The sequence below is a fragment of the Pistacia vera genome, unplaced genomic scaffold (assembly GCF_008641045.1).
Source record: "Pistacia vera cultivar Batoury unplaced genomic scaffold, PisVer_v2 Contig184, whole genome shotgun sequence".
NCBI classification, from domain to species: Eukaryota; Viridiplantae; Streptophyta; class Magnoliopsida; order Sapindales; family Anacardiaceae; genus Pistacia; species Pistacia vera.
In genome coordinates this window covers 968,093-991,533 of record NW_022195938.1, presented here as the reverse complement: position 1 = coordinate 991,533, position 23,441 = coordinate 968,093, and the positions used below count along the sequence as shown (strand labels likewise).

The 23,441-nt window shown below is 33.8% G+C and overlaps 4 protein-coding genes across 9 annotated transcripts; 3 read left to right on the top strand and 1 right to left on the bottom strand.

Annotated features, from left to right (window-relative positions):
• Positions 1–2,263: 2,263 nt before the first annotated feature.
• Positions 2,264–4,541, top strand: LOC116126773 (CBS domain-containing protein CBSX5-like). The gene is made up of 3 exons (XM_031412442.1): positions 2,264–2,347; positions 2,402–2,768; positions 3,143–4,541. The coding sequence occupies exons 2-3, from the start codon at positions 2,416–2,418 to the stop codon at positions 4,005–4,007; spliced, it is 1,218 nt and encodes a 405-aa protein (XP_031268302.1). The 5' UTR covers positions 2,264–2,347; positions 2,402–2,415; the 3' UTR covers positions 4,008–4,541.
• Positions 4,542–4,571: 30 nt separating this feature from the next.
• Positions 4,572–8,205, bottom strand: LOC116126772. Of its 3 annotated transcripts, XR_004127528.1 has the most exons (5): positions 6,213–8,205; positions 5,810–5,900; positions 5,560–5,718; positions 5,112–5,210; positions 4,572–4,704 (listed from the first exon to the last, which is right to left on the bottom strand). XR_004127528.1 is itself a non-coding variant. In XM_031412441.1 (4 exons), coding segments are annotated over exons 1-4 (2,199 nt in total). In that variant the 5' UTR covers positions 8,160–8,205; the 3' UTR covers positions 5,110–5,208. The 3 variants fall into 3 exon arrangements, 2 of the variants coding, with proteins under 2 accessions (XP_031268301.1, XP_031268300.1); XM_031412441.1 differs by lacking the exon at positions 4,572–4,704 and having other exon boundaries at positions 5,110–5,210; XM_031412440.1 differs by lacking the exons at positions 4,572–4,704; positions 5,112–5,210 and having other exon boundaries at positions 5,432–5,718.
• An 8,737-nt stretch (positions 8,206–16,942) lies between these two features.
• On the top strand, positions 16,943–20,825 carry LOC116126787 (E3 ubiquitin-protein ligase AIRP2-like). 2 transcript variants are annotated; one of them, XM_031412463.1, is made up of 6 exons: positions 16,943–17,281; positions 18,300–18,450; positions 18,538–18,604; positions 18,706–18,940; positions 20,327–20,550; positions 20,636–20,825. In XM_031412463.1, exons 1-5 carry the CDS (start codon positions 17,202–17,204, stop codon positions 20,535–20,537), a joined length of 744 nt encoding a protein of 247 aa, XP_031268323.1. In that variant the 5' UTR covers positions 16,943–17,201; the 3' UTR covers positions 20,538–20,550; positions 20,636–20,825. The 2 variants fall into 2 exon arrangements, with proteins under 2 accessions (XP_031268323.1, XP_031268322.1); XM_031412462.1 differs by having other exon boundaries at positions 16,945–17,281; positions 20,327–20,825.
• On the top strand, positions 20,492–23,432 carry LOC116126785 (sphingolipid delta(4)-desaturase DES1-like). Of its 3 annotated transcripts, none has more exons than XM_031412461.1 (4): positions 20,492–20,550; positions 21,497–21,588; positions 22,364–23,238; positions 23,372–23,432. In XM_031412461.1, the coding sequence occupies exons 1-3, from the start codon at positions 20,541–20,543 to the stop codon at positions 23,189–23,191; spliced, it is 930 nt and encodes a 309-aa protein (XP_031268321.1). In that variant the 5' UTR covers positions 20,492–20,540; the 3' UTR covers positions 23,192–23,238; positions 23,372–23,432. The 3 variants fall into 3 exon arrangements, with proteins under 3 accessions (XP_031268321.1, XP_031268320.1, XP_031268319.1); XM_031412460.1 differs by having other exon boundaries at positions 23,369–23,432; XM_031412459.1 differs by having other exon boundaries at positions 22,364–23,426.
• The last annotated feature ends 9 nt before the right edge of the window (positions 23,433–23,441 follow it).

Sequence of the window (23,441 nt, the reverse complement as noted above, 5' to 3'; positions counted from 1 at the left end):
AGGAGCTTTCGGGTCACACACATAGAAGACAAATTAAGGATGGATAAGTGAGAGGGGCATTTTCATTATTTATGATGAACAGGTATTTTCGTCTTTTAAGATGAAATGACATTTTTGTAATCTCACAGTGAAACTAAATTTGTTGAGATTGTTGCCTATATTTAATTTCATATGGAAATTAAATTAGTGAGATTGTATATTTAAATATTTTGTTTTTATATATATTTACTGCATATATTTGTTTATTTAAACATAATATATATTATTTAATATTAATATTAATTTAGATAATATGGAATTCAAATTTAAATTTGAATTAAAATGTCTTGTTTGTAATGGAATAAAGCTAATCTAAATATGGAATATTAGCTATTCCATATTAGATTAAGATTTTAGTGTGCACTATTTAAGTGCAACTAAAATTAAAATGTGATAACTTTTTTACAAAAATCAAAAACCTTAGCCTCCCTTCTCTCTCTTAGGTGGAGAAGAGAATTTTTCGAAAAGAAAAATTTTGGATCCTTGATCCTTGCGTGTCTTGCTAGCACTTGAGACTGTAAGGTGATCACCCGTCCTGTCTTCATGTGGATACCGTTAGTGCACTCCTACCTTGGAGTGGTAGCGATTTCAATCTCATCGAAAGAGCCTTCAACACTGGTATAGTTTTTACAACTCTTTGATTTGATTGTATATTTAATAATGTGAAATGGGCATAAAGGTCATGGGTTAGGGTTTGCATATCTTTATTTTTTTTTAATTACCGATGCGTTAATAGATCCATAAACCTACAATTAATCCCTGACCTGAATTATTATTATTATTATTATAATCCAACACAATTAATATCTTAGCCCCTGTTTGTTTAGTATTATCCAACACAATTAATGTTTTAGCCCTATTTGTTTCACTTTTTCAAATCATTTTTCTGTTATCTTATGTGGATTAAAAAACAGAATATGTATTTGTTTAATTATTAGGCTAATTCATTCAAAAAATTAATTCAACTCAAATATGATTTTTTGTCTAAAAATAAAAAGTGGGTGGGACTTGTTTTCTATTATTCTATTCTATTAAACTCAAAACATTTTTCCAACTCTATTCAACTGATCAACTGAAAACAATTACCTTTCACTCATTTCAGTCTAAAAATTACCCAAGACCACCATTGTCTGTCAGGTTGGAACGAAGCACGATCGACCGGATTTGGCCGATTGTGCGTCGATTTGACTGTTTTCGGCCATAGGCCATATTTTGGCCATTAACAACGGCCTGAGATCTGACTATCAACGATGGCGAGATTCTGACTGTAGATTTGGCCGAGCCGCACACTATTGGCCAGATCTATCCGGTCGTGCATCATCCGGTAATGGCTTGGGTGGGTGAGAGTGTTTTTGTTAATTTATAAACTCTTATTGTTTAGCTAAATTAACAAATCTAGGGGATTAAAAATAATCTAAATATTTTTAGAAAATGTTTTCAAAAAATATTTCAAACAACTATTCAGCATTTTATCAAACTTTGATATAATTTTCAGATATTATACCAAACACATTGTCAGAATCATATCCTATTTGATTTAATTCAACTCAACTCAATTTAAAATAGTTATTCAGATTAACATTTTCAAATACCCTACCAATCAGGACTTAACTAATTTCTAATTTTAAATTATGCACCACTTTATCTCTTAATCCTAAGTAATAAAAAATTAATTTAAGAATATATTAAAAAGATTGTCGCCATAAGTAGGGGCGAACCAGAAAGTAATGAAATCGAATGGGTTCAATTTAACAAAAAAATGGAACTGTACCTACGTACAAATAACCATACATCAAATATTAATATTACAAGACCAAAAATGCATTTGAAGAGAAAGCAGAGGACAATTTTGAAACAGATGTAAAAGTAGGGGAAAGAAGATCATAGTCATATTTAGATACCACATAACATCAACGTCACCAAGTTGCCCACCACCATATTCATTTATAAATTCAAATTTAGCTCATTTTTCTTTTTAATAATTAGTAATCTTCTTGTAATTGAAATATTTGTAAGACAGAGAGAGTTTTTCTCTCTTTAAGCTAAATTATTGTCAAATATTATATAAAAAATAAAATCTTTTTAATATATCCCTCTACAATAACGATTAAAATCTCAGTCACGTGCGTGGGGTTGACCGGGTATTCCACCTAACAAATTCTCTATAAATAGCGCGATTTAATTGTATTAATCGTTTAAAACTAAAAATACCTCCACCTGTCTCTCTAGAACCTCCTCCTCCTCGCCCATTAACACTTCATAGCCACGGCTCAAATCCCACTCCCTCTCCTTCATTTCGCTCTTCGCCTCCATTCCAAGTCGCCAATCCATTTAATCCCATAAAAAACAAGATTTTTTTTTTTTTGTGTGTTGTGCATGGCAGTGAGTCTATTATCGAATGAAGTATCAGATTTATGCATTGGAAAGCCTGCGCTGAGGGGAATCTCGGTCGTTTCCGCTACCGTTGGGGACGCTCTGTCGGCGCTGAAAAGATTTGGAGAGACTTATATTAGTGTATGGAGCTGTGATCATTCACAACGCAGAAGGAAAGCCATAACGAACGGTGAGGACCCATGTAAATGTATTAGCAAAATTTGCATGGTGGATATCGTTTGCTTCTTGTGTAAAGAAGAGAATTTGTTGAACCTGGCCTCTGCCCTTGAGGCCCCTGTTTCGGTTCTCTTGCCTAAGGCCTCTGGGATCGTTAGACATTTGGAACCCAATGCAAGGTTTGTATTTTAGTTTGATTGTAAATTTCCTGGCTTTTTATGAAGGTGTTTGTGAAATTTTAATTTTAATGGCTCTATTCATATTTTACCATCAAAATATTGTTTTCGGATTTGTCTCTTACCCACCTCAATAGTGGGGTGGAGCTCAGAGCACATCCCTTTTGCCTTTCGAATGATGAAGTCACCTGTTCAAATCAAGGGGACGCCCTCTAAGCCCCGTTATTTGTTATATGTAAAAGACAGATCAGAGTACAATATCTTGACTGTTGCATCTATCTTTTGTAAAAAGTTTGGTTCTTTGATTACGGTGTATGAATTCATAGTTTTTTTGTATGATTTCTTGTAAATCTAATTGGTTTTTATTGATTTTACAGCTTGTTGGATGCCATAAATTTGATGCTGGAAGGTGCACAGAACATTGTTATTCCACTTCCCAGAAGAAAAAAATTTGTGCAGAAACCGTCCTTAGAATCCACCCTCCATAACGATCGTGAATACTGCTGGCTCACTCAAGAAGACATAATTCGTTACTTTCTCAATTCAATTGGAGTAATTGGCTCAACTTCAAATCACCCCATTAATTCTCTCAACATTATTGATAATTCTGATATTCTAGCCATCCATTATGATGAACCTGCCACTCTGGCATTACCCTTTATTGCTCAATCCCACATCACACAAACCTCTGTTGCCGTTGTTGATGATTATGGCAAGTTGGTTGGAGACATTTCACCTTTTGCACTGAATTCTTGTGATGAGACGGTTGTTGCTGCGATAGCAACGCTTTCAGTTGATGATCTGATGGCTTATGTGGACTGTGGTAAACCTCCGAAGGACCTAGTACAGGTGGTGAAGAAGAGGCTGGAAGAGAGAAACATGGGGGCTTTTGTGGAGTTGATGGAGGATGATTGGGGAATTTCATCTTCATGTTCATCCGACGATGAGGACAGTGTAAGTTCAGGAAGAAGTGGGAGGTCTGGAGGGTACTATGCAAGAGTGGTGAGCAGGTCAGAGGCAATTGTTTGTTATCCTTGGAGCTCATTGATGGCTGTGATTATTCAGGCACTTGCTCGCCGTGTGAGTTATGTGTGGGTTGTTGATGAGGATGGCACCTTGGCCGGAATTGTTACCTTTGCCAGAATATTGAAAGTTTTTCAGGAACGTTTGAGGAGCATGACAGAAGCCGAGAATCCGAGCTTCAACATACTGGCTTCAGCTCAAGGCAATAATGTTTTCTAAGTAATACATAATTAGAATTCAGGCATATGGAAAACCTTAAAATAAAAACTAAACCTGCAAGAGTAATGGTCCCCCCACACCAAAAAAAAAAAAAAAAAAAAAAAAAAAAAAAAAAAAAGAAGAAGAAAAGAAGAAAAGAAAAAAGTCCCTTTTAGTAGCTGCGTTTCAAGCCATTAAAAGTTGGAAATGGTGCTCTGTTTTGCTTGCTTTCTTTGTTATGTTTTGGGATGGCAACCTTGGACCATGTCAAACATTGGATACAGGTTTTTCCTCCTAAAATTGTACATTATATGCCATTTAAGTTTGCATAATTAAATGAATATATGTGTATATATATATATATAAAATTTACACTTTGTAAGTGGATTTGAGTTCTTAGAAATTATGCGAGTGCCCGTATTCCTTTCAAACAGATCATGTGGCACTAGAATGTTTTCAGATTTCTTGAGTTTGTTGATTAACTACACACTAGTGGATTCAACATCTTAGCAAATAAGGCGTACATTGATAAATTAATGAGTAATACTATATATTTCTCAAGTTTGTATCTCAACTATCGTGACAAATTAATGAGTAATACTATATATTTCTCAAGTTTGTATCTCAACTATTGTGACATGGACACTAATCAATAATTGTTCATCACATTATTTCCTCATCAACAACAATTAGATATTGATATCAGATCACTTTGAACCTCTGTTTTAAAAACCGGACCGGACCAACCGGTCGGACCGGGAGCCGGTAGCTTCTCCGGTCCGGTTTAGGTCTCAGGGGGGTTTTTGAAATATTTTAAAATTATGAGGGTTACATGTAATTTTATAGGGGTATTTTGAAGATATATCAAAAGTTTAAGGACTAATTGGTAATTTTATTGGGACATTTTTGGAGTAAATAAAAATTTTAGGGACCAATTTGAACTTTTTAGGAGAATTTTTGTAATATATTGAGATTTAAGGGGTTAATATATAATTTTTTAAAAATAAAATATTGCTGACATCATCAGTCCAACCGACCGGTTCAACCGGTTGGACCGATTGAACCGCGACCCGGACAGCAAAACGGTTTGCCCTCCGGTCCGGGTTTTAAAACAATGCTTTGAACACAAACTTGATGTAGAGACTCGAGATTCGGGATTCACCTTATTCTTCTAAAATAAAGGATGAGGGTAGATCAGTGAAGTTGTTTCTGTCTACAGTTATTCTACAATCAGCAAGAACAAAACTGAATTCATTAGTGATATAATACATGGATCAAATCGGCTCAAGAGTTTGGAACAAATAGAAACTTTTCATATTAATTGATGGTAACAAAAGAGAAAGATTCCTCCCATCATCTTTTATTATACTGTTATTCATTATTACACAAAGTTTTAGTGTTTTACTGCTGCATTTTCTAAGGTAGAATGGACACAAAAACCATTGAGAATGAAAAGCAAAATAAGGCCAGTAAGTGAAATACAAGCTGAGGAGTAATGGAAAACTGAACCATGAGATCAGATACTCTATTGTTAGAGACCTCTAAAAGTCACTATAGTTAAGCTCAGACATACATGATAACAAGGCATCTCTTGCTTGAAGATTGTCGCAGTCCATATGTAGCGCATCTTCGTATAGTCTCTTAGCTTGCTGCAGCAATTTCACCTTCTCTTTACTATTTCTTGGCCGTAAGCGAGATCTTTGTTGCAACACCACAGCCCATCTGAACAGAGCTGTAATTTACACAATTTTAGAGTCAAGTGGAATTTTATACTTCCTCAGCAGTGTATTCATTCAAAGATGTAAATGGGAAATTAAATATACCATCAGACGCATAAACATTGCCTTTCGACATCATAGCATCAAATTTCTCAATTGCAGCCAAGAATATTTTGTCAGCATCAAAAGCTGCTTCCTGAAATTTGGAAGACAGAGTTGAGTTATTAACTTTATGAGCAGATATTTTACCTAAATTTTCAATCCAGTCAAAGCAACTTAATATCAACCAAATTGTGAGATAGCTATTTTACTAATTATTAATTATATTAAAATATTCCATTCTCTAATCTTTACACCAGTAAGCTCAAAGCAGCTAAAGATTAGTGAGGCTCACTCAACTGGCTACCACAAGCAACGGTAAACTACATTGTTCAACCTGTGCCTTGTTTATAAGAAATATATAGAAAAAAACCATAAACAAGCTAATTTTGTCAGTTCATATGCTTACCGGTCCAATATCGGCAACTAGCTGCGCACGGAAGGAGAGAGCAAGGCCCCAATTATATAAGGCTTTCACATCATTACCATCAATTGACAATGCCAACCTATATTTTTTGCCAGCCTTCACAAGGAGTTCTTCACACTCTTCACACGCATCAACAAGAAGAGAGGCAATTCTGTCTTTACCAGCTAACTGATAATCTAGCCCCTTGAGTACTCTTTTCTGTTTCTCAACAGATACGACATTACTTCTTGAAAGGAGACTTCTCAGCTCACGACTGATCCATAGTTTTAATTCTCCATGAAGGAGATAAGTGTTGCCCAACTGGCCCACAGCCAATAGACTCATGGGCTTCAAAACTATGGCTTTTGAGAGTAACTTGGCAGACTTGCATAATATCATCTCCACATGCTCGTCATCCAGACTGCTCCTTATACACTCTTTGGCTTGTTTCAAAAGACCATTAGCTTCCGTAAGATACCTATTGAATGCAACATCATCTGTAAACACAGAAGACGAAGAGGAATTAACCACACTCCGATGAGCAGACAGGTGATCAGCAAGATGGGAATCATCTCTGGGATTCACCCCCTCTTCTATTAACCGGGGTCTATAAATAACATTCTCATACTTCTCTGTGTCATCAGAAGACCTATAAGCTCCACTAGATTTCCTGAGTATTCGCTCTTGTACAAAGGAAGCTTCACTTTCCATATGTTTCCAACTCACTCTAAAATCCACTGAGTCAAGCAAATTATCACCTGATTCCCAAGCTTTAGTTTCATTAGTACTACCCATATTTAAGGAAACACGATGATTATTGAACAGCAATCTGTTATTCTGGTAACTAAAATCCTCACTCTCAAAAACTCTGTTGGCATTTGTATTCACCTCCCCCGAACTCACTTTTTCATCTTGCACATCCACCTTTTTTCTTCTATCCCAATCTTGATCTAAAGCATACTTATTTAAAGAATCTCGAAAAAAACTTGAATTACTTATTCCTTTATTATTGTTAATAGAATCATGAAACCTTATTTCATCTCCAGGACTTAAATTATTTCCTTGATTTTGATCATTCATCACACCCTCCGGAGTCCCTTGCTTTCCCTTATCTTTTACTTTGTTAGGCTTTGAATTAACCGCTTTTTCTCCAAATATACCCTCGATAAACTGCAACCAGTCAAACCCAACTTTACCAATCTCTTTCTTCTTTTTACTTGATTTTTGGTTCTCAACTAACACATCATTAGAATTCCCTGGATTTATAATATAAGCCTCAGTGGCATTTCTAGCATTTGAAGCTGATAAATTCATGGATTCCACTGCATTGAAATAATTTTCCAAATCACTAATTGTAATCTTATTACAATCAATAGCTCTTTGTATGTCCTTCTTCAAGTTATTAATATTCCCATTTAACCCATCAAAAATATCCAATAAACTCTTGAATTTCTCACTATAAACCCTGAAATTTTCCTCTTTTGACCTCCTCTTACTACCACTAACTTCACTTAAACTCCCACCACGAACAAACCCAACTGAAAACCCAATAGCAAAAACCAAAACCGAAGCCGGAAACACAATTATTGTAGAAACCCTAACCCTAGAAATAGCTAACGCACACACAAGTCCCGAAAGAAACAAAAAAATGTGTTTTTTATCATTAACTCCGATTGAAACCAAAAAATTACGCAACGGAGTTGACTCACCCGAACTGACTGAGTCACCAACCAGTCCCAAATCATCCCACCCGCCATAACTCGGTAATTCAGGTAATGATGAAGCTCTGATTGGAGAGAAATACAGGGTTTTGGGATAGTGAAGCCATTTTGTTTGGAATATTTTATATTCCCGGGAAAGGGAAGGAAAACGGAAGGGAAAATTTGGAGATGAATTAAGTAAAGGGTTAGAGTAATCATTAATGGAGTTTACAAAAATTAATGTTTTCATTGGGGGAGGAAATGATTGTACGGAGGATTTATTGTTCTGTTACGTATGAATAACCGAAAAACAGGTTCTCAGATTCTTTAGTTTGAATCGGTGACTTAGAACTGAGAAGGTTATTTTCGTCAATTCAAATGTTATATATGGAGCCCGGGAGATCATTTACATTTGTAGGCCCACATGTAGGGCGTAAATAATCTAGGCCCGGGTGAATGCCCAAATTTCTTAATAGTGAAGCCTGTCTTACCCAAACTGGGGTTTGGTTTAAAAAAGAATGGGCTTAGATATACAGTAGATGGACTAAGTTTATGGAGAGCTATTTGGTCTTTTAATTGATGGTAGTTGGTTTGACTAGTTTTTCATGGGGGTGGGCGGTCCTAGGGCCAGCCCAAATTCAAAGGAATCGGAATTGTCCGATTCCTTGGATTTGAAACCGCAATCTGAAACATAGGTTCTGATTCTAGGTACCTGAATTAATTTCAATTACCTCCAACTTTTAAAAAGTAAGAATTAAACCCTCTAAAAATTACAAATCAATTCTAGTTCCTACCCGGGTACCTAATTGATTTGGTTTTGGTTCTCGATTCTTGCAGGGTGGAATCGGAACCAAATGATTCTTGATTTCTAAAGCTGTAACCTACCTTGTGAGGTTCGGTTCTGAGTAAGAACCAGAACCGGAACCTCAGGTACTTGCCAGTTCCGACTGGTTCTTTTGCATACCCCTAGTTTTTCAAACGGCTTTCTTTATTATACTTTATAAAGATGGTTGTATGTAGTTTTGCAAGAATTTTACAAAATTTCATATCATACACTTAACCTAAAGCCCAACATGACCCGAGTATTGCCAATACCTTATTTTCTAAGCCCAAGCTTGGGCTGAGGTTTTGTAGAACAGAGAATAATAGAGAAATTAGTTTGTATATGTGTTTTTCTCGATGAACAAGTCATAGTCACTCAATTTAACTATGTTCGATTATATTAAGTTATTAACTAATAAGCAATTACTTAATAATAGTTCATACAATTATTTTATAGGGGTTTTTCTCTACCTATAAGGTGTGTTTGGTTGGGAATTATATAGGATTATTGAGATAATATCATCTTATATTACTTGATTACCACGTTTAGTTGTCAAGTAATATAAGATTCAGATAATTTTCCAATACCAATAGTATTTACTGTTGGTAATATAAGAGGTAATCTGATTATCTCAATTTTCTTAGGTATTGTAAGATTATTTGGTAATCTTATTTTTATTACAATTTTACCCTTCATTGTTAAAATTTTTGGACAATACTACCTTTATTTTGAAATTAATTTACATGAACTCTACCATTACAATTTTGCCCATAAATAATTAAAATTATGGACAGTAATGCCCTTATCTCTAAAACAATTTACAAGCCACCCAAGAGGATTGTTGTAGCCAACCACCAACACCACCACCGGTGGCCACCATCGGCCAACGTTGTTGGAATGGCACACGATTGGTCGGATTTGATCGGCTATGCGCCGATATGATATTTTCTGGCCATATCAATAGTCGTACCTTGGATTTGGGATTTTTTGGGTTGGGTAGCTGCCGGTATTAAGCCTGATTTGGGCTGATTCCAGCATCATCGTTGGCCCCAACCACCACCATCTTACTCCTCTCATTTTCCTCTTCAAATCCCACTAAACCCCATCATCGTAGCTACCCCTAATTGCCAACAAAGCCCATTGTTTTTTTGTGATTTCCCTTTTTCTCGGTGCTTTTCCGGCTGCGTTTTCTACCAGAAATCACCCCCACTTGCATCGATAGACTCCCCTTCACCTACTCTTCAAAACCCCTCAAAGAACATCTCTGTTGCACTTCCTGATCGATGATCGATGATGGTTTAGGCGGCTGACAGTGGCTTGAGTGGGTGGGGGTGTTTTTTTGTTAAAAATTAAACTTTTATGTGGTTGGGTGTTTTAGCAAAATCTCAAATGTAGGGGGTTAAAATAAATCGTTGAAAAAATAATAATAAAAATAATATTATATTAATATTTTAAAATGAGGGCAATTTAGTAATCAATATAACATACCCCCCACTTTATTCCTTTTAACCAAACATATTAATATAACATACCCACTAATTTATTCCAATCAACCAAACACATTTTCCTAAACATTTTTAGTAATCTTTAAGGTAATTTTCTTTCCATAATTTCATTAATATAACATTTCTAGTAATACAATATTCTTTGAACCAAATGCACCCATAGGTTTAATCATATAACAAAGTCTCCTTGAATTTAATCTTTGAGGAAAAAAAACAAAAAAAAAAACTTAACGAATAAAAGGAAAAATACATAGTTTTGATTTTTGTGATTGCTTGTTTTACATATTTGAATGATAATTTGAAAATAATTAATCCTAAGAGAGAAAAATAAATTAATAGAGATATTTTAATATAAAATTCTAATAAAAATTGTTTGTTTTTGGAAAGAAGTAGGAAGAATATTCAATAATATTTTAGAACCCGGAATATAAATATTCTCATAATGGGTGGTGGATATGGACTTGACAAAACTAACTAAAACTTTATGCATACTATTATTTAATAAATGAAGTAATAATACCTAAAATATATAAAATAATTTCTGCAGTTAGATTTATTAATTTCCAAATAAGTGATCCCAATGCTACCACGTCATATATGTGATGTATCACATCAGTTTGTACAAACTTTTTTTATATAATAGTATGTATAAATAACATTACTATGTTGAAAAATACTGGAGACATGGTATTATTCATTTGGATAGCACATACTTGTATCTTTTTAATCAAACCTATACGATTTGGGAGCTTTGATGTCTGGACACCCTCGGTCATAAAAACAAAAGAGTAATACTAAACTGACAAATCATTCTCACTAATTTTTTGTTATAAACGTAATACGTTAACTCATAATTGGTTAGTTTTTAATAGATCTTATCTAATCAATTATGAGTTAATTAATTATAAATTAACACATCGTGTTTGTAAAAAAAAGTTTGAAAAAATGATTTGTCAGTCTCTCTGTGTATATATATATATATATATAAACAAAGTTTTGTTACTTTTCTTAGCGTTTTGTTTGCTAGTGGGTATACTTTTTCAGTTTATTTAAAGAAAGCAAGAGATAATAAATTTTTATACTTGTTCTAAAAAATAGTAGCAAGCCCTACACAAGTTCACATTAGTTAGACTAACAACTCAAAGTTATAAACATCAACAAGCTTTAAAGTTGCATAATAATTTATTGATTACCTTGGCTTGGCTTTCATTGCAGCACTTTTAGACTTCAGATAACAATACGGCCTCTTCTTTCATTTTCTTCCACATTCTTTACTTTGTTTTTTAAGTTATACCTCAATAGCCATATTATTATTATTTTTTTTTATAAATGGTAATTTACGAAATTTCATTAATTTTCTTGTAATTTTAAATATATAATTAAATTGTGTATTAATTAACAATCTTCAAATTTTAAGTTTTTTTAAAAAAAAAATAAAGTTTATTATATAAATTATATACTAATAATAATAATAATAATAAGTAAGTTTGAACAACCATCAATTATGACACCTTNAGTATTGCCAGTACCTTATTTTCTAAGCCCAAGCTTGGGCTGAGGTTTTGTAGAACAGAGAATAATAGAGAAATTAGTTTGTATATGTGTTTTTCTCGATGAACAAGTCATAGTCACTCAATTTAACTATGTTCGATTATATTAAGTTATTAACTAATAAGCAATTACTTAATAATAGTTCATACAATTATTTTATAGGGGTTTTTCTCTACCTATAAGGTGTGTTTGGTTGGGAATTATATAGGATTATTGAGATAATATCATCTTATATTACTTGATTACCACGTTTAGTTGTCAAGTAATATAAGATTCAGATAATTTTCCAATACCAATAGTATTTACTGTTGGTAATATAAGAGGTAATCTGATTATCTCAATTTTCTTAGGTATTGTAAGATTATTTGGTAATCTTATTTTTATTACAATTTTACCCTTCATTGTTAAAATTTTTGGACAATACTACCTTTATTTTGAAATTAATTTACATGAACTCTACCATTACAATTTTGCCCATAAATAATTAAAATTATGGACAGTAATGCCCTTATCTCTAAAACAATTTACAAGCCACCCAAGAGGATTGTTGTAGCCAACCACCAACACCACCACCGGTGGCCACCATCGGCCAACGTTGTTGGAATGGCACACGATTGGTCGGATTTGATCGGCTATGCGCCGATATGATATTTTCTGGCCATATCAATAGTCGTACCTTGGATTTGGGATTTTTTGGGTTGGGTAGCTGCCGGTATTAAGCCTGATTTGGGCTGATTCCAGCATCATCGTTGGCCCCAACCACCACCATCTTACTCCTCTCATTTTCCTCTTCAAATCCCACTAAACCCCATCATCGTAGCTACCCCTAATTGCCAACAAAGCCCATTGTTTTTTTGTGATTTCCCTTTTTCTCGGTGCTTTTCCGGCTGCGTTTTCTACCAGAAATCACCCCCACTTGCATCGATAGACTCCCCTTCACCTACTCTTCAAAACCCCTCAAAGAACATCTCTGTTGCACTTCCTGATCGATGATCGATGATGGTTTAGGCGGCTGACAGTGGCTTGAGTGGGTGGGGGTGTTTTTTTGTTAAAAATTAAACTTTTATGTGGTTGGGTGTTTTAGCAAAATCTCAAATGTAGGGGGTTAAAATAAATCGTTGAAAAAATAATAATAAAAATAATATTATATTAATATTTTAAAATGAGGGCAATTTAGTAATCAATATAACATACCCCCCACTTTATTCCTTTTAACCAAACATATTAATATAACATACCCACTAATTTATTCCATCAACCAAACACATTTTCCTAAACATTTTTAGTAATCTTTAAGGTAATTTATCTTTCCATAATTTCATTAATATAACATTTCTAGTAATACAATATTCTTTGAACCAAATGCACCCATAAGGTTTAATCATATAACAAAAGTCTCCTTGAATTTAATCTTTGAGGAAAAAAAAAAAAAAAAAAAAACTTAACAGATAAAAGGCAAAATACATAGTTTTGATTTTTGTGATTGCTTGTTTTACATATTTGAATGATAATTTGAAAATAATTAATCCTAAGAGAGAAAAATAAATTAATAGAGATATTTTAATATAAAATTCTAATAAAAATTGTTTGTTTTTGGAAAGAAGTAGGAAGAATATTCAATAATATTTTAGAACCCGGAATATAAATATTCTCATAATGGGTGGTGGACTGGATACGGACTTGACAAAACTAACTAAAACTTTATGCATACTATTATTTAATAAATGAAGTAATAATACCTAAAATATATAAAATAATTTCTGAAGNTTTTGGTTCCCGGTTCTTGCAAGGTGGAATCAGTTTAGGAATCGAAACCAGTCGATTCTTGATTTCTAAAGATGGAACCTACCTTGTGAGGTTCGGTTCTGGGTAAGAACCAGAACCGAAACCTCAGGTACTTGCCAGTTTCGGCTAGTTCTTTTGCACACCCCTGGTTTTTCAAACAACTTTCTTTATTATATTTTATAAAGAGGGTTGCATGCAATTTTGCAAGAATTTTACAAAATTTCATATCATACACTTAGCCTAAAGCCCAACACGACCCAAGTATTGCCAGTACCTTATTTTCTAAGCCCAAGCTTGGGCTGAGGTTTTGTAGAAGAGAGAATAATAGAGAAATTAGTTTGTATATGTGTTTTTCTTGATGAACAAGTCATAGTCACTCAATTTAACTGTGTGTTCGATTATATTAAGTTATTAACTAATAAGCAATTACTTAATAACTGTTCATACAATTATTTTATAGGGGTTTTTCTCTACCTATAAGGTGTGTTTGGTTGGAAGTTATATAGGATTATTGAGGTAATATTATCTTATTTTACTTTATTACCACGTTTGGTTGTCAAGTAATATAAGATTCTGATAATTTTCTAATACCAATAGTATTTAGTAATATAGGAGGTAATCTACTTACCTCAATTTTCTTAGGTATTGTACGATTATTTGGTAATCTTATTTTTGTTACAATTTTACCCTTCACTGTTAACATTTTTGGACAATAATGCCTTTATTTTGAAATTAATTTACATGAACTCTACCATTACAATTTTACCCCTAAATAATTAAAATTATGGACAGTAATGCCCTTATTTCTAAAACAATTTACAAGCCACTCAAGAGGATTGTTGCAGCCGGCCACCAACACCACTATTGTCGGCCAACGTTGCCGGAATGGCACACGATTGACCAGATCTAGTCGGTTATACGCCGATATGGCCTTTTCTGGCTATATCAATGGTTGTACCTTGGGTTTGGGATTTTTTGGGTTGACTAGCTGCCGATATTAAGCCCGATTTAGGTTGATTCCAGCATCACTATCGGCCCCAACCACCACCATCTTACTCCTCTTGTTTTCCTCTTCAAATCCCACTAAACCCCATCACCATAGCTACCCTTAATCGTTGACAAAGCCCACTGTTTTTTCGCGATTTCCCTTTTTCTCGGTGCTTTTCCGGTTGCATTTTCTACAAGAAATCACCCCCACTTACCCCAATAGACTCCTCTTCACCTACTCTTCAAAACCCCTCAAAGAACATCTCTGTTGCACTTTCCGATCGACAATCGACTGTGGTTTAGGCGGCCGGTAGTGGCTTGAGTGGGTGGGGGTGTTTTTGTTAAAAATTAAACTTTTATGTGGTTGGGTGTTTTAGCAAAATCTCAAATATAGGGAGTTAAAAAAATCGTTGAAAAAATAATAATATATTAATATTTTAAAATGAGGGCAATTTAGTAATCTATATAACATACCCACAAATTTATTCATTTTAACCAAACATATTAATATAACATATCCACTAATTTATTTCACCAACCAAACAGATTTTCTTAAACATTCCTAGTAATCTTCAAGATAATTTATCTTTCCATAATTTCATTAATATAATATTCTTACTAATACAACATTCTTTGAACTAAACGCACTCATAAGGTTTAATCATATAACAAAAGTCTCTTTGAAATTAATCTTTGAGGAAAAAAAAAAAACTTAACGAATAAAAGGAAAAATACATAGTTTTGATTTTTGTGATTGCTTGTTTTACATATTTGAATGATAATTTGAAAATAATTAATCCTAAGAGAGAAAAATAAATTAATAGAGATATTTTAATATAAAATTCTAATAAAAATTGTTTGTTTTTGGAAAGAAGTAGGAAGAATATTCAATAATATTTTAGAACCCGGAATATAAATATTCTCATAATGGGTGGTGGACTGGATACGGACTTGACAAAACTAACTAAAACTTTATGCGTACTATTATTTAATAAATGAAGTAATAATACCTAAAATATATAAAATAATTTCTGAAGTTAGATGTATTAATTGCCAAATATGTCCTCATATGTGATGTATCACATCACTTTGTACAAACTCTCTTTATATAAGAGTATGTACAAATAATATTACTATGTAAAAAGCTATTAGAGACATGATATTATTCATTTGGACAGCACATTCCTGTATCTTTTTAATCAAACCTGTACTAATTATGAATTAATCAATTATAAATTGACACGTCACGTTTGTGAGAGAAAGTTAGTTGCGTTATTTTTGTTTGGTAGTGTTTATTTAAAGAAAGCAAGAGAATAATAAAATTTGTAAAATTGTTATAAAAAATAGTATTATGTTGTCAAGACAAGTTCACATTAGTTAGAGTAAAAACTCAAAGTTATAAACATCAACAAGCGTTAAAGTTGCATAATAACATTGAACTAAATCAATTTGTTATTTATTGATTACCTTGCCTTCAGATAACATACGGCCTCTTCTTTCATTTTCTTCCACATTCTTTACTTTTTTTTTTTTTTTTTTTTTATAAATGGTAATTTACGAAATTTCATGGATAATATAATTTCTTGTAATTTAAATATATAATTAAATTGTGTACTAATTAACAATCTTCAAATTTTAAGTTTTTTTTTAAAAAAAAAAATAGTTTGTTATATAATTATATACTAATAATAATATATAGTTTGAACAACCATCAATTATGACATCTCATATGTGGTATCAAAATACAGAGATTGATTATTAGACCTCTAATAGTTGATATAATTATACACTAATTAAAACATTAATTTATGGTTAGAGGGTTGATTGATGCACAACACTTTTAATTCTTTTGATGTATACCCAAGCAACTCTATTTAATTTACCAATTAATCTCCCTAACCAAATCAATTAATATATATAATATTTTTTTATTGAGGTGTTGAACTAGTCAAATTGTCGAGATCCATTAAATCCCTATAAACTTAAAAATAAGATAAGTCATAATATTATTATAGTTAATGACTCTAAGATTTGAACCCGAAAACAAACGTCTTGATCGTTTGAGGTTAATCAATTAATACTTTAGTATTTAATTCAGATTTCTCTCCTTTTAAGTAACCAAATACTCCATTCATCTACATGATTTAAATAAGGACTTCAAAAAAGGGCCAAAAAGTAAGAAATAAAAGAGAGGAGGAAATGGGAAATAAAAGAAAAGATTAGGGGCAAAAAAGAGAAAGAGGAAATACGAAAGCGTGGAAGAAAAGCTACCGAAAGTAAAGGTAAAAGTGGGAGACAAAACCAACATTAAATAGAGGAGTGGATAAGGCTGTTGTCACACACCTCAACTCTTCTTCTTCTTTTTTAAGTTTTTTCAAAGGCTCTCCACGACAAGACAACCCACCACTCCACGTGTCACTCTCTCTCTATCTTCTCGTCGCTTTCAAGAACCGAATACAAGTTCCACCAACACCATCACCTACACCAACAATCCCAATAACAAATGCCCGAAACCAAAAAATCCCATTTCAACTTCACTCTTTTTATACACCCTTATTTCTAAACCCCAATTCATTCTCCAAACTTCTGATTCTTTTATTTCTGGTTTTTTCTGGGTTTCATTTCTCTTCTTTACTTGGAGATGTACGTGGGTTCCATGCGAAAGTCGTTTAAGGATTCTCTTAAAGTTCTTGAAGCCGATATTCAACATGCTAATACTCTGTATGTTTTTTTCTTTTTTTTTTTGACAATATGTGTTCTGGGTGTGTAATTTTGATTTTTCTTTGTGGGATTGTGTTATTCTTGTAATTGGTGCTTAATTTTTGGCTTCAAAGATTGTCAAATTTCTGTTTTTATACTTAGATTATGATTTTGATTTCAATTTGACTTTCTATTTTTACCCTTCTAAATGTGTATCACCCTAGGGTGATCCGGTCTAGTTTTTTCTCTTCTTTTAAATTTTGTTCCTGCAAGTTAGATTTTTTCCCCATAAACAATGTTTTTTTCTGTAGAAAGCTGGTATTTTTGCTGATTTTGAGTTACTTTTTCCTCATTGAGCATTGTTTATGCATGTGTTGAAAGATTATTATTATTTTTTTTAATAAATTTTTTTGAGGAGTGACTGTTTATGTTTTTATATGTTTTTTCATTGTACTGGGCTTTGGTTCTTGTTTTATTAGAGTTGCTTCTTACTTTGAGTGGTATTGATATTTTTCAATTAGAAAAGAGAATCCAGTGCTGAACTGCTTTTGATTTATTGTAGATTTTATCAGTCTGTAGGTGCTAGTGTGGGTCATTTTCGTTATCTTGATAGATTGTATTCAGCTGACTTCACGTGGCCAAATGGGTTCCACTTAATAATGCGGTTGTTACATTGTATTGGGAGATGGACGTTGAGGGTCATATAATCATCTTCTGGTCCCAGCTTGTAAATTATCCTGTTTTTTTACTATGTTTCTCAGTAATTCAAGTAGAGCTGTAATTTTGATATTCAGTGTTAGAAACTTTAATGTTTAATGTCTACAAATATTGGCTGGCTAATTTTCTCTAGAAATGTTGCAATTTTAAGCTTTAAGAGGCGGGGTGGTGTCTTCAAGTTGGATGATTCAAATGAGAACTTCTTTGAATATACATAGTTACTATAGGTTATCTATCTGATATGTACATTATGTTGTAGCTTACTCAGGATAATTTTGATTCATTTTGATTTCTTGTCCTTCTCCTTCAATGTGGTTTGCAGGGCATCAGATTTTCCGAGGGAGTATGATGGTGCCTGCCTTCAGATGAGAATGTCATACAGTCCAGCTGCACACTTGTTCCTGTTTTTAGTGCAGTGGACAGACTGCAACCTAGCTGGAGCCCTTGGACTGTTAAGAATACTAATTTACAAGGTTTTCTTTTTTCTTTTATTTTTTTATTTTTTATTATTAATTATTTTTTTGATGACAGATATTTTGCTAACCTTAGCAGTTTTGCAGGTTTATGTAGATGGAACAACCACCATGTCTACTCATGAAAGAAAAGCAAGCATTAGAGAGTTCTATGGTACATTTTTATGTGTTCTGATTTTTTTGTGGTTCACTTACTGATTTAAGTGGCGTTGGGGCTGTATTATTTTACTGAAATAAGATTCTTGCTGTGATCAGCGGTAATTTATCCCTCTATATTGCAACTTCAAAGAGGTGTTACGGATACCGAAGATAAGAAGCAGAAGGCTGTGTGCATGGAAAGATACCGAAGAAGAGATGAGGAGGATTACAGGCAACATACAGATGTAGACATTGAAAGAGAAGAAGAGTGTGGAATATGCATGGAGATGAATAGTAAGATTGTGTTGCCCAACTGCAATCATGCCATGTGCTTGAAATGTTACCGTGAATGGTATGTCTTCTTTCTTTCTTTCTTTCTTTCTTTGTCTTGTTCACTCGTCCGTGTTTTTGAAATTCGGCAAATACCTTGTGGCATTGTATGATTATGGGATTTACGGTCATCTAATATGTTGACCACAATTAATTTACATGATGGTGCTGTGGATGTCTCATTGAAGCCGAATTGTTTAATTTGATATATACACGCACTATGTCAATGTGAATGTTACTTAATCAGGGTAAAGTGAAGAAAGCATTGTTGCAAGTGATAACTGAAAACTGAACTTGCAGCATTGTGTGAACTTCTTGAGGTGATACTAGATAATTAGTTTAAGCAATGGTTTTGTCCTTTAATGAATTTGCCATATCTATTGGTGAGTTTCTACCTTCAATTCCTATTTAATAAGATGTGGCAGCATTTTATTCTAATTTTACATTGGATGATGGATGCATGAATTTTATCAGTAATTTGGTGGCAACCAATAATTAGGTCTGCACATAATGCCTGTTTGAAAAAAATAAAATAAAATTTGTTTATGCATTCTGTTAAAGACTAAATTCCTGGTTTTTTTAACTAATCGTTTTCTGACTTTGAAGAGCATTCTGAAAATATATACAGGACGGGACAAAACGATGTTAAATTAATTGCAAAAATAAAATAACTACTCTTAAGAAGACAAAAGCTGTACAATTAAGTATGGTGAATATAGATGTGAAATAATCTACAGAATACCCCAAATAGAAATTAATTGTTGACAGCATCCATTGGGTTGAATCTGTCACAATCAAAACACTATAGATGTTCTATCATTTTCCAGGTTTATTGAGTGTTGTTATATCTGTGTTTATTTTTTATTTTATATTTTGTGGGTATATGGAGAAAATTTTCCTGTTTTCTCATGTAGCTATGGAATTTCTTTCTGACTTCTTGTTGTTGGTATTGTGATCGAGTATTCTTGCTCTCTCAAATATTGAACTTTATTTCGCCTCTGTTGAACTTGTGTATATAATATTCTTTGTACCATCACCGGTGGGTTGTCAAATTAGAGTTCTGGATGCAATTCTGGTTGCTGTTTCTGTAGATTATTGGATTGTCTATATGTGTGTGAGCGTATAGTAGGTACAGGAAGGTGGCTGAAAATATTAATTGCTGTATTTGAACTGGACAGATTAGTTAGTCCCTGGTTTTTTATCTTTTGGAGTTATACCATTGCAATAACTTCAGAGATAGTTGGAAGCATATGTTTAATACACATGCAACATTTATTTGCTTAGGGCATAGTACTTGGTATTGCTGAATTGATTTTTTTTGTTGCCCAATTATTACAGCCTTTATCTATCTGTTTGTAACATCTTAATTGATTTGAATGGAATAAATATGTGTTACCTCAAATTGCAGGCGAACAAGGTCGCAGTCATGCCCCTTTTGTCGTGACAGTCTGAGGCGAGTGAACTCTTGTGATCTCTGGGTATATACAGATGGCAGGGACATAATCGATATGGCAACGGTGACCAGGGAGAATCTTAGAAGGCTCTTCATGTATATTGACAAGTTGCCACTGATTGTTCCTGATCACCTTTTTGATGCTTACGATTCCCACCTAAGATAGCCGATGATGATAAGTACATTCTCTTGCCCTTGAATGAGTAATTTCCTCCCATTTCATTTTAGTTACATAAGGACCGAAATTCATTCGGCAAAATGTAGGTAACAAAGAGCAACAGTGACTTTCTTCCCGCTTCTGTTAAGAAGAACCCAGCCTGAGATATTGTAACGCTGGTGGGTGAAGTTGAGATAGTTTATTTAGGAAAGTGGTTGATAAAAAAATTGTATTTAGCGCATTTGTACATGATTGTATAGGTTGAAGTTCTCTTACGAAAAGCTTTTCAACTTGCTCTGCTTCTTCTTTTATGGTGTTGAGCATCTACTGTTACTTTGTACAAATTGTTAATCTCAGTCTCAGAGCTTTTTTAAGTAAATGCTTGTAATTACACGGGGAATACATATAGTTACTTCTTGCTACCAATTTATCCGCTCTTTTTATAGTTTGTAGCAGTGATCTTTGTGAATATGAGATCGCTGGAGTCCTGTTGAATGAGAATAGAGAACAATTTGGAGATTTTAGAAAAGAAAACAATGGTCTGTTGGCAACACTACACCCAACAGGTTTTTCTTGAGGAAAAATGATATATAAATAATCATATCAATTTTCCCGGAAAGGACAATTTTTTTAGACTTAATTAGCCATTAAAAATAAAATAAAAAATAAAAAGTAGAGAGAAGGGAGATGAAAACGCGGTCTATGGTCACGTTCGTCTGAAAAACAGTTGGCGAAACGAAACAAAACAAAACCAAACCCCAGCTGTAAACTGGACAACTTGGTCCATTTACTATTTTTACTCACTCACTCTCTTTCCTTTTCTCCATATATAACCAATACAACGAGGATAACAACTCATATTTTCAAAAAAGGTTTCTGAGACACTGAGAAGATGGGATTAGGAAGAGGTGAAGACAGAGAGGAGAAGGAAGGAGTAATGGCTACTGATTTTTTCTGGTCTTATACAGATGAGCCTCATGCTTCTCGGAGACGTCAGATCCTCTCTCAGTACCCTCAGATTAAAGAGCTTTTTGGCCCTGACCCTTGGGCTCTTCTCAAGGTCTCTCTCTTTTTCTCTTCTTTGGATATTTTTGATCTCCAGTTATAATGTGGGTCGATTGGATGGGTTGTTTTTTATTTTTCTTTTTTAATTCCCTGCGTTGGTTTTTGACTCGATGGATCTCTGGGTTTCTATTTTATTTCTATATACAATTCAAAGTGTTTTTGTTTTGGTTCTTCCTCTCGTTGTTCGACTGTTCTGTATCTCTCCATTGTATCTACACCAATTTGCTAATTTATATGATGTACATTTGCTTTCTTTTCTTCATATTTTGTTGGACAAAAAATGCTCTTTTTAATTTCTGATTATTAAATTTTGTTCCTAACTGATCTCATTGAGATTGAACTCAATTATATGTTCTAATTTCCTAATTATCTGTTTCATTTTAACTTTTTCTTTTCAATGCTAGACAAGTGGATTAGGCTGAAGCAAAATTATATGAAGTAGCTTCAGCGGTTCACATTTCAAATTATAAAGTATTAGGATCTATTAGTTTATCTATTTAAACATGATTTATGTGTTTCCTAATGTTTTTGCCCAATTCTTGATAAAGTGTACGCAAGTAAGCTTATTGATATCTTAACCTTACATACTTTTGAGTATTTTTTTTTTTTTTCATTTGCGAGTGCTGCATTGATCTGCGCAAATCTTTTTGTATAAATGAGTCTGTTGTTAATCTCTGTTAAAGGACTTGTTGGGTTGGAAGTTTAAATGGTTTTATCAGCTATAGGTGGTTTGGATTATATAAATGTCGGTTAATGTTGTGGTGTTGCAGGTTACTCTTGTTGTTCTGCTTCAGCTTGGAACTGCTACTTTGCTCCGCAATGCAGGCTGGTTGAAGATCCTTGCAATATCCTACTTCTTTGGCTCTTTTCTCAACCACAATCTCTTTTTGGCCATCCATGAGCTCAGCCACAATCTGGCCTTCTCTACTCCAGTCTACAACCGTTGGCTTGGAATATTTGCCAACCTTCCTATTGGTGTGCCCATGTCCGTCACATTTCAAAAGTATCACCTTGAGCACCATCGTTTTCAAGGAGTGGATGGCATTGACATGGACATTCCAAGCCTCACTGAAACCCATCTTGTGAAAAATGTAGTTGCAAAATCCATATGGGTGATCTTCCAACTCTTCTTCTATGCTTTCCGACCTTTGTTTCTCAAACCAAAGCCCCCTGGTTTTTGGGAATTTCTTAACTTCACTATTCAGATATCTCTTGACATGGCCATGGTTCATTTTTGGGGCTGGAAATCTCTTGCTTATTTGATCCTTTCCACATTTGTTGGTGGTGGGATGCACCCAATGGCTGGTCACTTCATCTCAGAACACTATATTTTCAAGCCTGACCAAGAAACTTATTCTTACTATGGCCCCATGAATCTACTAACATGGCATGTGGGGTACCATAATGAGCACCATGATTTCCCGAGAATTCCGGGACACAGGCTTCACAAGGTGAGGGAGATTGCACCGGAGTATTACGAAGGTTTGGCCTCATATAAATCTTGGAGCCAGGTTATTTATATGTATATTATGGACAGAACGGTTGGACCTTTTAGCCGGATGAAGAGAAAGGCACCAGCAATGAAGAAATGTGAATAGGTGCCCTAGGTTTACCTTTCAGTCATTCTTTTGTGCCCTTAGTCAAAGTGAGTTACTTCATTATTTATTTTTAATGCTATTGTTTGTATAATTCTTGAGGAATGTAGCATTAGACTGAAAAGAACCGAGTCACCTATGTAGTTTTACACAATTCTTCCTGTTTGCTGATTTTTGTAGCAGAATTGTGGGATACTACCATTTTTGCTCTTGATCTCCCGTGTGGATCAAACAACATTTGTTATCGGATTTG